Source organism: Ranitomeya variabilis, chromosome 1 (genome assembly GCF_051348905.1).
Source record: "Ranitomeya variabilis isolate aRanVar5 chromosome 1, aRanVar5.hap1, whole genome shotgun sequence".
Classification (NCBI taxonomy): Eukaryota; Metazoa; Chordata; class Amphibia; order Anura; family Dendrobatidae; genus Ranitomeya; species Ranitomeya variabilis.
The window spans coordinates 1025246830-1025264757 of NC_135232.1; the positions used below are offsets into that span (position 1 = coordinate 1025246830).

At 44.8% G+C, this 17928-nt stretch overlaps 1 protein-coding gene across 4 annotated transcripts in view; it reads right to left on the reverse strand.

The window, feature by feature from the left end:
• Window positions 1-17928, reverse strand: part of CENPU (centromere protein U) — a 190764-nt gene that overhangs the window by 106270 nt on the left and 66566 nt on the right. For all 4 annotated transcript variants that reach the window (XM_077279588.1, XM_077279587.1, XM_077279585.1 and 1 more), the window contains exon 5: window positions 3872-3998. In XM_077279588.1, the coding sequence (XP_077135703.1) occupies window positions 3872-3998 (127 nt within the window). The remainder of the gene's footprint in view (window positions 1-3871; window positions 3999-17928) is intronic.

Here is a 17928-nt window from a genome sequence, read left to right on the forward strand (position 1 = left end):
CATTTTGGGGGTGACAAGTTCCCTTTAAGGTCTGGGCTTTGACTATTCCACGCCAAAACATTTACACATTTCCCCTTAAGCCACTAGAGTGTTGCCTTAGCAGTATGTCTTGTTGGAAGGTGAACCTCCGCCCCAGTCTCATATCACTGACATACTGAAAGAATATCCCTGTATTTCACACCATCCATCTTCCCCTCGACTCGGACCATTTACCAAGTCACCGCTGTCAAAAAACATCCCCACCACATGATGCTGCCATCACCATGTTTCACTGTGGGGATGGTGTTCTTGGGGTGATGAGTTATGTTGGTTTGGCACCAGGCATAGAATTTAACTTGGTGGTCAAAAAGTTCAATTTTGGTCTCATCTGACCACAGCACCTTACTCCATACATTTGGGGACTGTTCCACATGTCTTCTAGCAAACTCAAAACAAAACTTACATTTTGTGTGTGCAAGTAAAAAAAAATGTCTGCCCACTCCTCCATAAAGGCCACCTCTATGGAGTGTATGGCTTATTGTGGTTGCATGAACTGATTCACCAGTCTCTGCTTGGGAATTCTGCAGCTCCTTCAAGGTTATCTTTTGGTCTCTATGATGTCTCTCCCTCCTTGCTCTGGCTGAGAGTTTTGGTGGGCGGCCCTCTCTTGGTAGGTTTGTTGTGGTACCATGATTCCATTTGATTTCCTTATGATCTCATAAGAGATTGGGATAATTTTTTTTTTTTTTTTTGTATAACCCAACTCTGTCTTGTACTTCTCAACTTTGTCCTTGACTTATTTGGAGATCTCATTGGTCTTCATGGTGTTTGGGTAGTAGTCCCACTTGCTTAACCCCCAAAGCTTTTTTAGGTTTTGCGTTTTCCACTCCCCTTCTTCCCAGAGCCATAACATTTTTATTTTTTCGTCGATATGGCCATGTGAGGGCTTGTTTTTTGCGGAACGAGTTGTACTTTTGAAGGACTCCATTGGTTTTACCATGTCATGTACTAGAAAACCAGAAGACCAAAAAACAAGTGAGGTGAAATTGCAAAAAAAAGTGCAATCCCACACTTGTTTGGCTTTTTTACTAGGTTCACTAAATGCTAAAACTGACCTGCCATTATGATTCTCCAGGTCATTACGAGTTCACAGACATCAAACATGTCTAGGTTCTTTTTTATCTGAGTGGTGAAAAAAAATTCTAAACTTTGTTGAAAATAAATAAATAAAATTGCGCAATTTTTCAATATCCCGTAGCATCTCCATTTTTTGATATCTGGGGTTGGGTGAGGGCTTCTTTTTTGCGTGCCGAGCTGACGTTTTTAATGATACCATTTTGGTGCAGATATGTTCTTTTGATCGCCGTTATTGCATTTTAATGCAATGTCGTGGCGACTAAAAAACTTAATTTTGGCGTTTTGATTTTTTCTCTTGCTACGACGTTTAGCGATCAGATTAATCCTTTTTTTTTATAGATCGGGCGATTCTGAACACGGGAATACCAAATATGTGAATGTTTGATTTTATTTTTATTGTTTTATTTTGAATGGGGCGAAAGGGAGGTGATTTAAAACTTTTTATATACATATATACACACACATATATATATACACACACATATACACATATATATATATACACATATATATATATATATACACATATATATATATATATACACATATATATATATATACACATATATATATATACACATATATATATATATATATATATACACATATATATATATATACACATATATATATATACACATATATATATATACACATATATATATATATATATATATATATATATATATTTAAACAATTTTTTTTTTTTACACTTTTGGCATGCTTCAATAGAATCTGCCACAACCCGATCATCTCTGCTACAGAGGCGATATTCAGATCGCCTCTATGTAGTAGAATTGCTCACTTGCTATGAGCGCCGACCACTGAGTGGCGCTCACAGCAAGCCGGCACTGACAACCATAGAGGTCTCCAGGAGACCTCAGGTTGTCATGCCAACACACCGCTGACCGCGATCATGTGACGGGGTCACCGATGTACGTATTTCCGGCCCGATGGCCAGAAGCATGATTTAAATGCTGCTGAGTTTGAAAGCGGCATTTAACTGGTTAATAGCCACGAGTGGATCGTGCCTCTACCCGCAGCTATTGCAAGCACATGTCAGCTGTTCAAAGAGCATACATCAAAGGGAGGGAGACCGACATCGGCGTACTATTACGCCCCATGTCGGTAAGGGGTTAATGGTGGTGCAGTCTCTGTGGCCTTTAAGAAAAGGTGTGTATATACTGACAGACCATGTTACACTTAATAGATTGCACACAGGTGGACTTCCTTTCACTAAGCATGTGACTTAGGCTACTTTCACACTAGCGTCGTGCACTGCACGTCACAATGCGTCGTTGTGGAGAAAAAACGCATCCTGCAAAGTTGCCCGCAGGATGCATTTTTTCTCCATAGACTTTTATTAGCGACGCAGTGCCACACTTACATGTAACTTTTTTTGTGCGTTGGGACCGCCATTTTCGACCGCGCATGCGCGGCCGAAACTCCGCCCTCTCCTCCCCGGACCTTGCAATGGGGCAGCGGAAGCATCTTAAGACTGCTTCCGCTGCCCAAGTCGGGCATTTTTGTCACAGTATGCGTCTGTACGTCGGGCCAACGCAGCGCGACGGCCCCGTACCGACGCTAGTGTGAAAGCAGCCTTATGAAGTTAATTGCTTGCACCAGAAATTTTTAGTGGCTTCATCTCAAAAGGGGTGATTACACATGCACATGCCAATTTTTATTTATTTGATCCCCAAAAATAAATTTATGCCTATATTTTTCTCACTTCACTTCAACAACTTACAATATTTAAGGCTGATGTATCTCACGAAAATCAGAATACAAAAATATTTACACAGGTTGTAATATAACAAAATAGGTAAAAAGCTAAATGTGGGTGAATACTTTCGCAAGTCACTGTATATGCTTACTGAGAACAGCTTTGCATGGGCTCATAGAAATTCTGTACAATGCTGGCCTGCAAAGGTAGAAAAAGCAGGTATCAAGGGCCGGTTTCAGACAAATGTAGAAATCATTCAGAAAAAATGGATGTTTTTTTATCCATATTGTGATACATGTATCAGTTTCTTATATCCAGACGGTATCCGTTTTATACATGAATATTTTAGAATATATCCAGTTTTTTAACGCATACCGTACATTGAGTTTAATGGGCGAGTCTGATCCATCAGAATAGTGTATCCTACAATTGTTCCATTGATCCGTGTGTACAAATTCCTATGTGAATTACACCATTGACTTGCATGCGTCTGTGTGCTAGAAGTATGCCATCAGTTTTGAATATGGACAGCACATGAATGAATGAGGCCAAAGAAGCAGATTACCCTTGGTTTCAGTGATTGGTGGTGATCTCATTACCCCTGAAAAATTATTATGTGACATGATAAATCAGTAATTTTCTTTGCAGGTGAAGATTGTACCGATTACAGCGATTGTCAATCAGTTCACCGTAGTCATTGCAAATGTCTTAATATATCACTTATAATTATCTTTTACAGTTGTCCAATATGTTCATTAAAAATGTGTCTGTCCACAATTGTTAATTTTTTTTGTAGAAATACACATGACCCGTCCAGCACATTTCAGTACTTCAAGACTAATGACGGCAGCTTAAGAAATCTGGAGAACACATTTGTGTGGTTGCTCATGGTACAAGGTTATTAGGCCTGCAATAAAACGGTGATCAACAGGGTGATAAGATGATTTGACCATACAGAAATATATCTTTACTAATATCCTTGTGATTTGCATTAAATGTTCTATAAACCTATTACAGGGGACATCTACCTACCTTTTCTCCTGGACCACAGATGCTATGGGAAACATCAGCTTTGCTGCGATGTCATCAGGATTTTCATTAGTCTGCAGGATGTTATCTTCACCATCATTATAGACTGCAGTGCTGTGTAAAGGAGGATCTACAAAACAATAAGTGTACATTGCCATTTAATGAAATATGCATATGCCATCAAGTTATATTGCTGAGAGAAAAGCAGATACTAATCTTTTGGCGATACCAGATCTATAAATGGTTCCTGCTTTGCTCAAGCCGAGGCAGAAGTGCAGTTCTCATCATAAGAAAATAGACTATGTACCATCCTCCAGGCACCTATGGCATGTGGGTGATTTTCCTGGGGGAAGTCAAAGCTAGCCAGGCCTGATCCAAAACGGCAATGTGAATGTGATATTTCACAACTGGAGTGTAAATTATAGTATTACATATTGGACATTCAAATTACAAGCTTTCCACGTATTGCTGTACTACACCTACAGTGTTTCCCCAAAAATAAGCCGCAGAATGATTTTACCCATTTTTGAGTATGCTTGAAATATCAGCCCTACTCCAAAAATAAGCCCTAATTACAGTCAGGGCCAGCGTGGGAAAAGATGCTAACTGGGCAATTGCTCAAATCTCCAAGCATATCTATTCTGAGCTTAAGGACCACCAAAGGTCCTTTATCTGTGGGACTCTAGAGGAACTAGGCTAGTATGTAACATATGTGCAGTGTGTGGGTTGGAAACAAAGCGCTGGAGAGTTCTGAAGTGGCCAGCAATTGAGTCCAGATGGAAATCCCATTGTACACTTGTGGAGAGCTCTTAAAATTGATCTCAATGATGACCATGATCAAGACTCAACTGTCGAAATGGGTCAGTTTGCTTCCCGGGTAGACAGTGATATGCCGCTGCTACTGCTTTTATGATGAAATACTAATAAATATGAAAACTTATACAAGATATATATGCAGGAGGATACTTTTTCCTCTCACTTTAAATAAATAATAAATTGGGTACAGTAGTTCAGTGCAAGATGTGCTGTAAATGTTTTCTTAATCAATTGGAAAAGGTATAAAATGTCCTATAAATATCTGTTCTATTCCTGATCTAAGGGTCTAGGCTTTTTGTTGAGATGAATCTGTGGTGCACTTACTGTACATGCTCAGTAACGAAGCAGTGAAGTGGAGTACAAAGTCAGAGAAATCGATTTGGTGGTTTGGCTTACTGACTCTACAGCCCTGCTCAAAACATAAATTGTGGTTCATAATATGCTTTGGAATCTGAGTTCAAATTCCCTAGCCTCACCCAGGCCTGATTACTCCTGATTACTGCCACACCTGTTCCTAATCAAGAAACCACTTAAATGGGACCTGCCTGACAAAGTGAAGCACACCAACAGCTAGACATCATGCCGCAATCCAAAGAAATTCTGGAACAAATGAGAAACAAATTGAGATCTCTCAATCAGGAAATGGTTATAAAGCCATTTCTAAAGCTTTGGGACTCCAGTAAATCAAAGTGAGAGTCATTATCCACAAGTGGCGAAAACATGGAATGGTGGTGAATCTTCCCAGGAGTGAGCGGCCGACCACAATTACCGTCAGGGTCATTCCATGTCAAGTGAACCAATGATTTTTACCTCTATATTTTTAATTCTTTTGAGATTTTGTTATTTGGTAATAATGTGTCAGAGAATGCAAAATGTGAAGAAAAAAAAACTCTAGATATTTTTTTTTTTTTTAATTGATTTTCAAAGTTTGGAAGAAGTGCGAATTTCGGTGTTGCCTGCCTTTACACTTCTCCTCATAACTCAGGCTAGAAAAAGATAGAGAAACCAAATTAACACCATTCTACTCAGAACTGTACAGGCTTTCACAAGGTATGTGACAAGAGTATCTTTAATAATACTTTACCCATGCGAAAGCAAGTGCAAAACTTTAAAATGCATTTCCGAAAAAAAAAAAACGTTTAATGTAAAAAATTCAAAAACTGCGCATGTGCCTGCTATGCTCATAGCCACATCTGTACCAAACTACAAGTTGGGATCGTGATGGGATCATATTTTAAAAAATAAAACTATTACAGTGTCAGTTAGAAAATCTCAAATTCAGATCTTTTCAGCCTGTGGGGTAGAAGTGTGGGGTCCATATTTACCAAATAATCCATGATTTTTAAATGTTGCGGTATTATTTTATTATGTTACAGCTTAGAAGCAGGAGAGGACAGAGGAGAAAGCTTTGTTAGGGCTGAGAATGAGCAGGGGTAGACGGTGACTGCAGAGCAGATGACCGGCCGGCAGCATGGGCCGTATTCACACCAAATCTGAACACCCAGGCAACTCCTCAAATGTAGGGAGAAAAATACTCTTAACATCCAGTTCATGTATTGTACAAACCAGGACTACGGGGAGGAGGAGAGTTTGTTATAACATCAGGAAGCAGAACCCATCACAGGGACTCGGCAATATCACACTGTCATCCCATGTAGTGGAAATAAAGACGCCCATGAGGTGGTAGAAGGCGGCACAAGATCGGCAATGGATGACCTAACTGGATATGTGACCTGTGAATATGATTGGCGCTGGTGGGTGGCGACTGGACACTCCAAAGATTGTGAAAATGAAGAAGTAGAATTGACTTTTCTGCACCTTCTGGTCCAGCGCCGTCCTTTGTGTATCCAAGAAAACCAGACATTGTAAAAGTTACAAAAATCAGATATAACTCAGGTGGAGCCGAATATCATGACAGGCCGGACATACTCTGACACAAAAGGAAACGGCCATTGCTAGTGAGCGCTGATGGACAAGATCACATTTCACCCGCTAGAAGGGACACATTGATGATAACAGGCCAGTGTAAAAAACCTACTATTAATTGTATGATTAGTTAATATTTTATAGAACGAGGATATAACTACTGAACTATTCTTCTTAAACACTTCGTAAATGACATGTTTAGTGATATAATAGAAAATTTTTTTTTACATGTATAAATAGGTGGTAAAAATATTGGTTCTTTTAATCTTGTTTTTAAAGGGGTTGTCCACTACTTTCAATTAACCCCCCAATGTATCCCCCCCCGTGGCCCCTGATGAATTGTGCAAATACCTTATGTTGCCGTTTTTGCCTGTGAGCGGCGCTATAGCGGCGGCTGAGTCCGGGTCACGTGACCCCCAGGCTGCAGCCACCGCTTATTTCCGCCGACGTCACATCAATTTCCAGACTCTGGAAATTGACGTGACGTCAGCAGCAGGCGTGTCCCAGCCACACAGTCAGCAGTCACTCATCAAGAGTGACTGGGCTGTGGGCGGGGCTGTGCTGGGGGCGGGCGGGGCTAGGCAGGGATGATTGTGCCGGTGTCTGTGTCCCGGCGCCGGTGTCTGTGCCGGTGCGGGGGCTCTGCGTGCCGGCGCCGCTGCGTGGGGTCCGGCGCCGGTATGTACTGGGTCTGCTGGGGGGGTGGTCTTTGGGGTATGTGTGTGTGTGTCTCTCTCTGTGTGCAGGCATTGTCCGATGGGACTACAAGTCCCATCGGGCTCTGCCTGCTACAGTTACAGTGAGTGACACATTAGCCAATGATGGGACAGTAGTAGTCCCATCATCCGGCTAATGTGTTGAATGTAAAAAAAAAACAAAAAAACCACATACGCATATACAGCACATACATACAACACACACCATGTGACATGTAACAACATGCGACATGCACCATGCGACGACATGCACCATGTACCATGCGACAACATGCACCATGCGACGACATGCACCATGCGACGACATGCACCATGCGACGACATGCACCATGCGACGACATGCACCATGCGACGACATGCACCATGCGACGACATGCACCATGCGACGACATGCGCCATGTGACGACATGCATCACGCGACATGTGACAACAGGCGCCATCACGCGCCATGCACCGACATGCAGCAAGCGACATGTGACATGCGATGACATGCGCCATGTGACGACATGCGCCATGCGACGACATGCGCCATGCAACATGAGACAATATGAGGTGACATGCGACGACATGCGCCATGCGACGACATGCAGCATACGACGACATGCAGCATACGACGACATGCAGCATACGACGACATGCGCCATGCGACAACATGCGCCATGCAACGACATGCGCAGACATGCAGCAAGCGCCATGCGATGACATGCGCCATGCGACGACATGCAGCATGTGACATCATGCGACATGCCACATACAGTACATACATACAGTTCATACATAAAACATACATATAGACATACAGGACATATAACAGAGTACATACTCACCATCACTTGACACTGGCTTCGGGGAACAAAGTGACATCTGTAAAAAATATTAAAATAATAAACAAACAATATACTCCCTGATCCGCAGAAATCCAATTAAAACGAGTGTCCCTCGACGATCTCCCGTGGAGAGCAGGAGCATCTGCTGATGCGACCACTCTCCAGGGGCTCCAGGAACACAATGAGGGGAGGAAGGTATCCTTTCACAACGTATTCCCCACAATGTATTCCTACGCCCCTGTGAAAAAATAGTCCCTAGTCTCACTTTATGGCATTGCTGTGTGAGAAAGTTCCCAAGCAGCTTTTTGCCATAAAGTGAGACCAGTGAACTATAGTAACCTCAGTGATGCACTGCAGGAGCCATTGTCTCCTGCCAGTGTGTCACTGAGGGTCCTATAGAGCAGTGACCTCACCCGATGTCACTGTTCTATAGGGGAGATCGTCGTGGGACACTCGTTATTAATTGGACTACGGCGGACAGGTAGTATATGGTTTATTATTTTACATTTTTTTGCAGGTGCTGAAGTATGGTAAGTATGGTGAAATGAAGAATAATAAAATACTTTTTTCCTAATGTGTGTTTTATTAACCCTTTATTACTATTGGATTAATAATGGATAGGCGTCTTATTGACGCCACTCCGTTATTAACCCGGCTTAATGTCACCTTACAATAGCAAGGTGACATTAACCCCTTATTACCCCATATCCCACCGCTACACGGGAGTGGGAAGAGAGGGGCTAAGTGCAGGAATAGGCGCATCTTACAGATGCGCCATTTCTGGGGCAGCTGCGGACTGGTATTTGTAACCGGGGGGGGGACCAATATCCATGGCCCCTCTCTAGGCTATGAATATCAGCCCGCAGCTGTCTGCGTAGCCTTTCTGGCTATAAAATATAGGGGACCCCACGTCATTTTTTGGGAGGATCCCCCTATTTTAATAGCCAGTAAAGGCTACGAAGACAGCTGCGGGCTGATATTCATACCAGGCTACAAATATTGGCCCCCGGCCGTCGGCTTTCCCCCTCTGGCGCAGAAAATTTCACGGGAGCCCATGCGTTTTTTGTTTTTTTGTTTTAAACTGAAACATATTGTTCATTAACCCCTTTCTGCCAGCTGACGGAATAGTACGTCAGCTGGCAGTATCCCCCGCTTTGAGGTGGGCTTCGCGGTGAGCCCACTTCAAAGCCGCAAAATGTCAGCTGTTTTCAATACAAAAAAAAATGTACATGATCGCTAAACGGCATAGCGAGAAAAAAAAATCAAAAGACAAAATTACGTTTTTTTGGTCGCCGCGACACTGCATTAAAATGCAATAATGGGCGATCAAAAGAACGTATCTGCACAAAAGTGGTATCATTAAAAACGTCAGCTCGGCGCGCAAAAAATTAGCCCTCACCCGACACGATATCTCAGAAAATATAGATGCTACAGGTATCGGAAAATGGCGCAATTATTTTACTTCTTTTTAGCAAAGTTTGGAATTTTTTTTCACCACTTAGATAAAAAATAACCTATACATGTTTGGTGTCTATGAACTCGTAATGACCAGGAGAATCATAATGGCAGGTCAGTTTTAGGCTGTGTGCACAGGTTGCAGATTTGGGTGCAGAATTTTCTGCACAAAATCTGCATCTCCTTGCAGAAAACGCCGCTGCGTTTTGGACGCGTTTTTTTCATGTTTTTTGCGCGGTTTTGATGCAGGTTTTTTGTGTGGTTTTGATGCAGTTCTTGGTGTGGTTTTTGTTGCGATTTTTGCGTGTTTTTGTATGCGTTATTGAAAGCTAAATAAAGATGTATTATTGAACAAAAAAAAAAAACGATTTGTGATGTCATTATTATCCAACCCACACTCAATTACACACAGATAGACATATACATGATAGATGAAATGGATAGACAGATCTACATATAGATAGATCTATAGATGCATACATCTATCTATTCCTATATCTATCTATAGATGTGTCTGGATAGATATATCTATTGATAGATGTATGGATAGTGTAGGGTGTGTGTCCACTGTCCAGATTACATCCGAATTAGCTGCAGATTGGATGCTGCGTACTTGTAGTCCCATCGGATGATGCCTGCACACACACCCCAAAAGACCCCCCGCACAGCCCCACACACATCCGAACAGCCCGCAGACCCCGCACACACCTGAACAGTCCCGCACAGCGCCGCACACATCCGAACAGCCCGCAGACCCCGTCCGCGCACACATACACGCACACTGTCACCGCCCACATTCCACCCACACACTTCCCTCCTCCCGAACTGCAGCGTTTCTCGGACCCACATCCGCATCTAAACTGCACATCTTTTTTACATCTGCGGTTTTGCTGCGTATGTGCCCGACTCAATGAAAGTCTAAGGGTGCAGAAACGCTGCAGTTCCGCACAAAAGAAGTGACATGCTGCGGGAAAAAAAAAGCTGTGTTTCGGTGCGGCTTTTTCCGCAGCATGTGCACAACAAGTCTGCGGCTCCCATAGACTTACATTGGTTGTGCACTACACTGCGGATGTGATGCAATTGTGTGCGGCAAAAAATTCTGCGGATCTGCAATCAAATCCGCAATGTGTGCACACAGCCTTAGCATTTAGTGAACCTAGCAAAAAAGCCAAGCAAAAAACAAGTGTGGGTGTAGCAACCTAGCGGAAAACAAGAGTGGACCCTCTGGACCGTGGGGAGCCCTACCCCTGGGCGAGCGACCTAGGAGGGAACGACCCCTATACAGGGACCGCAAGGAGCAAGCCCAGAGGTCACTTACCCACGGTGAGATACCAGCAGGGACGGCTCCAGAAAGAGACAAAAGGAGGCAGGGTAACGGAATGAAATACGGGAAGCAGACGAAGGGCCTGGAGAACGAGGAGACTGGAACGGAGGGAACCTGAGGAAAGGAAAACAAACCAAAGATCAGAGGTAAACAACAGGAGTATTAGAGCAGGGGCTGAAGGGAAGCTACCAAGGGAAGGAAGGGAACCGGAGGGTAGCACGGGCTAGCACAGAGTACAGGCACAGAGTATAGAGCAATACGAAGGGCCAAACGTAATAGCAAAATGCTAAAACAATCAGGCACCAGGAAGCAGGAGGAACTAGCCTTTATAGGAGGAGCAGGAACGGAATTGGATAGAAAGGAACACATGACTTCAGGAGGAGGAGGCAGGGATGCTGAGCCTGCTTCCTATAGGAAAGCTGGAGCGCCTGCGCAGGGAAAGAACACCAGCTGAGGGCCTGGCCACCGGAAGTGCCAGGGAAGCAGAGGAGCGTGCAGAACCGGACGTTGCAGCGGTGGATTGAGGACGCAGGAGCGCAGCGCTGGAGCGGTGAGAACGAGGACGCTGGAGCGCAGCGGTGGAGTTTGTAACAGTACCCCCCTTCTTATGCCCCCCTTTACGAAGAGTAGCAAAAAATTTATTTAGAATACGAGGGGCATCAATGTTCTCCAAGGGTTCCCAGGACCTCTCCTCCGGACCAAAACCCTTCCAGTCCACCAGAAAAAACTCCTTTCCCCGAATTGTTTTAACAGCCAAAATGTCCTTAACCTCAAAAATGTTATCTGTGCTGGCTAGTTGAGAAGAAGTACAAGAGGGAGAATGAAAACGGTTAAAGACGGCTGGTTTGAGAAGAGAGACATGAAACGTATTGGGTATTCGGAGCGAGGCAGGCAATTTCAGCTTGTAAGCGACTTCGTTGACTCGACGTAGAATCTCAAAAGGACCGATGAATCGTGGACCAAGCTTGTAGGAAGGAATCTTGAGTCTGATGAATCTTGAAGAAAGCCATACTTTGTCACCAGGAGAGTAAGGAGGAGAATCTAGACGTCTCTTGTCAGCTTGTCTCTTCATTCTAGAAGAAGCTAGTTTTAACGTCTCTTTGACCTCGCCCCAGATGGAGGAAAAGTCGAGAGCCATCGAATCAGCAGCTGGAACACCAGAGGCAGGAAAGACTGGTAAGGGAACACTTGGATGCCGTCCAAAAACAACAAAAAATGGAGACTTAGCAGAGGACTCGCTGGAATGGTTGTTGTAGGCAAACTCCGCCCAAGGAAGTAGTTCGACCCAGTCGTTATGGTGAGCATTAGAAAAATGTCGAAGATAAACAGCCAGAGTTTGGTTGGTACGTTCTGCCTGACCGTTGGTTTGAGGATGATATGAGGAAGAGAAGTCCAGATTCACCTTTAAAAGCTTACACAAGGCTCTCCAAAAGCGGGAAGTAAACTGAACCCCTCTGTCTGAGACGATGTGCTGAGGGAGACCATGGAATTTGAAGATATTAAGAATAAAAATGTTAGCCAACTCAGGAGCTGAAGGTAAACCGGTTAATGGAATGAAGTGAGCCATTTTAGAGAATCTGTCCACAACAACGAGGATGACCGTGCAGGCCGAAGAGCAAGGTAGATCGGTGACGAAGTCCATTGCGATGTGTTGCCAGGGTGCGGACGGAACCGGAAGAGGAAGGAGAGCTCCATGTGGCAGTCGTCTGGGTACCTTGTTTCTGGCACAAGAAGGACAGGAGGCCACAAAGTCTTCTACGTCTTGACGTAAGGTAGGCCACCAATAGTAACGTGCAATGAGAAGGATAGTCTTTCTAACACCGGCATGACCAGCCAATTTGGAAGAATGGCCCCAAGATAAGACCTTCTTAGTGTCAACATCCAAGACAAGAGTCTTACCCGGTGGAGGCTGGAGAATCTGTAATGGAGCTACGGTAACCATTTTAGTAGGGTCAATGATGTAAGCAGGCTCCTCCATGACATCAGAAGATTTGAAGGACCTGGACAGAGCGTCAGCTCTTATGTTTTTGTTGCCGGGCCGAAAACGAAGCTCGAACTCAAAGCGAGCAAAGAACAAGGACCATCTCGCTTGTCGTGGATTCAATCTTTGCGCAGTCTGCAAGTAAGTAAGATTCTTGTGATCAGAGAAGATTACAAACGGGTGCACCGAACCCTCCAGAAGGTATCTCCACTCCTCTAGAGCCAATTTGATGGCCAGCAGTTCACGATCACCAATTGTGTAATTTCGTTCTGAAGGTGAAAAGGCTTTGGAGAAGAAGCCGCAAGGAGCCGTTAGGCCCTCAGGAGTCTTTTGTGAGAGCACCGCTCCAGCCCCGGTAGAAGAGGCGTCAACTTCCAAAATAATAGGCTTGTTCACCTCAGGGTGATGCAAGACTGGAGCAGAAGAAAAAGCTTCTTTAAGTTGAAAAAAAGACTTCTCGGCCTCAGGAGACCAGTCCTTGGAGCTGGAACTTTTGCGAGTGAGAAAAGAAAGAGGACGAATCATGGAGAAGTGTGGAATGAATTGCCTGTAGTAATTAGCGAATCCGATGAAGCGTTGGATGGCTTTCACACCGCAGGGCCGCGGCCAGTTAATAATGGCATTAACCTTCTCAGGGTCCATCTTAAGGCCGGAGTCAGAGACAATGTATCCGAGGAACGGCAGTGAGGTTTGCTCAAACAAGCATTTCTCTATCTTGGCATACAGGTGGTTATCTCTTAAGCGTTGCAAAACCTCGCGAACACTTCTGCGAAGTGACGGAAGATCAGAAGAAAAAATAAGGATATCATCCAAATAGACCAAGACGCACGAGTAGAGAAGGTCCCGGAACACATCGTTGACGAACTCTTGGAAAACCGCGGGAGCGTTGCAAAGACCGAAAGGCATGACCAAATACTCGTAATGGCCATCCCGGGTGTTGAAAGCAGTTTTCCATTCATCGCCAGAGCGAATCCGGACCAAATTGTAAGCGCCTCGTAAGTCCAACTTAGTGAAAACTCGAGCGCCTCGGAGGCGATCAAAGAGCTCCGGAATAAGGGGCAGAGGATACCGATTCTTGATTGTGATGCTGTTCAAACCCCGATAGTCTATACAAGGTCTTAAGGAACCGTCCTTTTTCTTCACAAAGAAGAACCCTGCTCCAGCAGGGGAGGAGGATTTCCGGATGAAACCTTTAGCTAGGTTCTCTTGTATGTATTCCGACAGATTTGGTCTCGGCAGCTGAAAGCGGATAAATCCTTCCCCTAGGTGGAGAACGACCGGGAAGGAGCTCCACAGGACAATCGTAAGGACGATGGGGAGGAAGATTCTCAGCCTCTCGTTTGTTGAAGACATCAGCGTAGGACCAGTAAGGGGAAGGTAATCCATCTGGAACTTCAGCAGGCTGGGTACGAGAAACCGGACATATAGACTGAAGACAACGACTATGGCATGAAGGGCCCCACCGAAGTACGTCTCCAGTGCGCCAATTCAGTGTAGGCTCATGTAGTCGAAGCCAGGGAAGGCCCAGTAGAAAGGCGTAGGAAAGGTTAGGCAGAACATAAAAAGCGATCTTCTCGCGATGAAGGGCCCCTATCTGAATCTCCACTTCTTCAGTGACGAGAGAAATTGCGTCTTGTAAAGGTCTTCCGTCCACGGAGGCGATTAGTCGGGGAGTGTCCAAAGAGATTACAGGTACGCGAAGCCTCCGAACCGCCTCAAGGCTGATAAAATTTCCTGCCGCTCCAGAATCCACATACGCCACCTCGGAAGATAGATGCTGGTTAGAGAAAAAAAGAATGGAAAGAGTCAGGGGTTGAGAGGAAACGCGGGCGCCTAGGGAGGCCTCTCCTACCTGTCCTAGGCGGAAGAGTTTTCCGGACGATCAGGACAACTGCGGAGTAAATGGGTTGCACTGCCACAATAGAAGCAGAGACCCTGGGTGCGCCTCTCCTTGCGGCGTAGTTCCGCCATTTTAACTCGATCCACTTGCATGGGTTCAGAGGATGGAACCGAAGAGGAAACAGAAACGGGAGCACGAGAAGTACTAGGCTGCCGGAAGGTAGCAGAGACAGGCGAGGATCTCCTCTCTCTCGCAGACTCCCACGAACGCTCCTGGAAGCGGAGGTCGATCCGAGTGGCGAGAGACAAGGTCCTCAAGAGTAGTTGGGGTGTCACGACCGGCGAGCTCATCTTTAATACGGCTGGACAGGCCCCGCCAGAAAGCACCCACAAGAGCTTCATTGTTCCACCCTAACTCCGAGGCCAAAGTACGAAAGCGGATGGCGTATTGTCCAACGGTAGAAGAACCCTGACGTAAATTAAAGAGAGACTCGGTCGTAGAGGCCAAGCGTCCGGGCTCATCGAAAACTTTCCGAAAGGTTTCAAGAAAGTCCTCCAGGTGGCAGACAACGGGATCGTCACGCTCCCACAGGGGATTCACCCAGGCTAATGCCTCTCCCTCGAGATGGGACACAATGAACGCCACTCTCGCCCGATCAGAAGGATGCTGAAGTGGCAGAAGTTCAAAGTGAAGGCGGCATTGGTTTAAAAATCCCCTACAAAGTTTTGGATCGCCAGAGTACCTGGGAGGTTTACCCAAACGAGGGGGAGGGTGAGCGGGAGACGGAGGACTGGAGTCAAGGGAAGAGGCTTGCGCGAGCACAGCTGGGGCTGACTGAAGATTAAACAAACGGTCGTCAATGGAAGCCATATAACTCAGCATGCGGGACTGGGTATCGCGTTGCTGGGCAAGCTCCTGTTGGAGACTAGCCAACTGGGCGGTGTTAACAGGGTCAGAAGTCTGAATCGAGGAAAGGCGAGACTCCATAGATTTCAAAAAAGCCATTATGCGCTTTTGGTTATCGCGCAAATGGGTTAGCTCTTTCTGGGTCGAGAAAGGGGTACCTGCGGGATCCATGGCCTGATTGTACTGTAGCAACCTAGCGGAAAACAAGAGTGGACCCTCTGGACCGTGGGGAGCCCTACCCCTGGGCGAGCGACCTAGGAGGGAACGACCCCTATACAGGGACCGCAAGGAGCAAGCCCAGAGGTCACTTACCCACGGTGAGATACCAGCAGGGACGGCTCCAGGAAGAGAGACAAAAGGAGGCAGGGTAACGGAATGAAATACGGGAAGCAGGCGAAGGGCCTGGAGAACGAGGAGACTGGAACGGAGGGAACCTGAGGAAAGGAAAACAAACCAAAGATCAGAGGTAAACAACAGGAGTAATAGAGCAGGGGCTGAAGGGAAGCTACCAAGGGAAGGAAGGGAACCGGAGGGTAGCACGGGCTAGCACAGAGTACAGGCACAGAGTATAGAGCAATACGAAGGGGCAAACGTAATAGCAAAATGCTAAAACAATCAGGCACCAGGAAGCAGGAGGAACTAGCCTTTATAGGAGGAGCAGGAACGGAATTGGATAGAAAGGAACACATGACTTCAGGAGGAGGAGGCAGGGATGCTGAGCCTGCTTCCTATAGGAAAGCTGGAGCGCCTGCGCAGGGAAAGAACACCAGCTGAGGGCCTGGCCACCGGAAGTGCCAGGGAAGCAGAGGAGCGTGCAGAACCGGACGTTGCAGCGGTGGATTGAGGACGCAGGAGCGCAGCGCTGGAGCGGTGAGAACGAGGACGCTGGAGCGCAGCGGTGGAGTTTGTAACAGTGGGATTGCACTTTTTTTGCAATTTCATCGCACTTTGACTTTTTTTTCACATTTTCTGTTACACGACATGGTAAAACCAATGGTGTCGTTCAAAAGTAGAACTTGTCCCGCAAAAAATAAGCCCTCACATGGCCATATTGACGGAAAAATTATGGCTCTGGAAAGAAGGGGAGCGATAAACGAAAAAAAGCACCAGGAGTGAAGGGGTTTAGAAACATGGATATGGACATACTGTATCTATGGAAATAGACATAGATATATCTGTATCTATCTATCCATCCCATATCTATCTATCTGTCTATCTATCCCATATCTATCTATCTTATCTATCCATTTGTTCTCTATCCATCTATCTTATCTGTCTATTTGTTATCTATCTATCCCATATCTACTGTATCTATTTATCTATCTATCTGTGTGTAATGGAGTGTGGGTTGGACAAATGTAAAAGAGGAGGTTGGACAGAAATGACATCACAAATCTTTCTGAAGATAGAGGCGGGAGAGGAGGGAGGGGTTGGGGTGTGTTTTGGAGTGGGTGTGCCAGGTGCAGAGTTACAGGCGAGTGCAATGCATCATGGAACTTGTAGTATTAGAGCACAGTAAGTCAGGAGAAAGGAAGTTGTCCATTAACCCCATGAGAGCTAGATCCAGCACTGAAGATGTGCTGCTACAGCATGATAAAAGGTAATATTGCTAAAATAAAGACAGTGGATGTTTTCAGTGGCACATAATGGCAAGATTTATGAAAAAAAATGTTTATTGTAGTGGACAACTTCTTTAACATATAATTAGGATGAGACTGTATTTAGAAAATCACACTTGAGGATATGATCACCTTTTTTCTTTTGGCTTGCTCAGCATTTTCAACCTGAATGCATTTAACTAGTTGTGTTATGATGATTAAGATGTATTTATTCTGGCACTTCAGTAGTTGTTTTTTTGTGTTTCTTTATTGTTGCATATAAATGTTGAATGCAATAAGTTGTAATTTGAAAAGAAAAAAGGAAGAAACTCAAAAACATAAAATCAGATGATTCAAGGCTTAAAAAAAAAATAAAAAAATTGATAGGTCCCAAGTTGAATCCCTGTACAAATATAAACAAGGACACGAGTAACACACATGCATGTTTTCACAATTTTAAAACATACGTTTTTTTTCACAATTGCGCATCAAAATTTTGAATTGGATTTCTCCAAGAGAAAATATAAAGAAAGATAGTCTTGTGACATATCAAATGAAAGCTGGTACCTATCTTAATTATAGGTATTATATCTTAATTCTAGCCCGAGATATGAAAAAAAATGTAAGGCCATACCAGGCCAAAATTCGCACTTTTTTGAAACTTTAGAAAT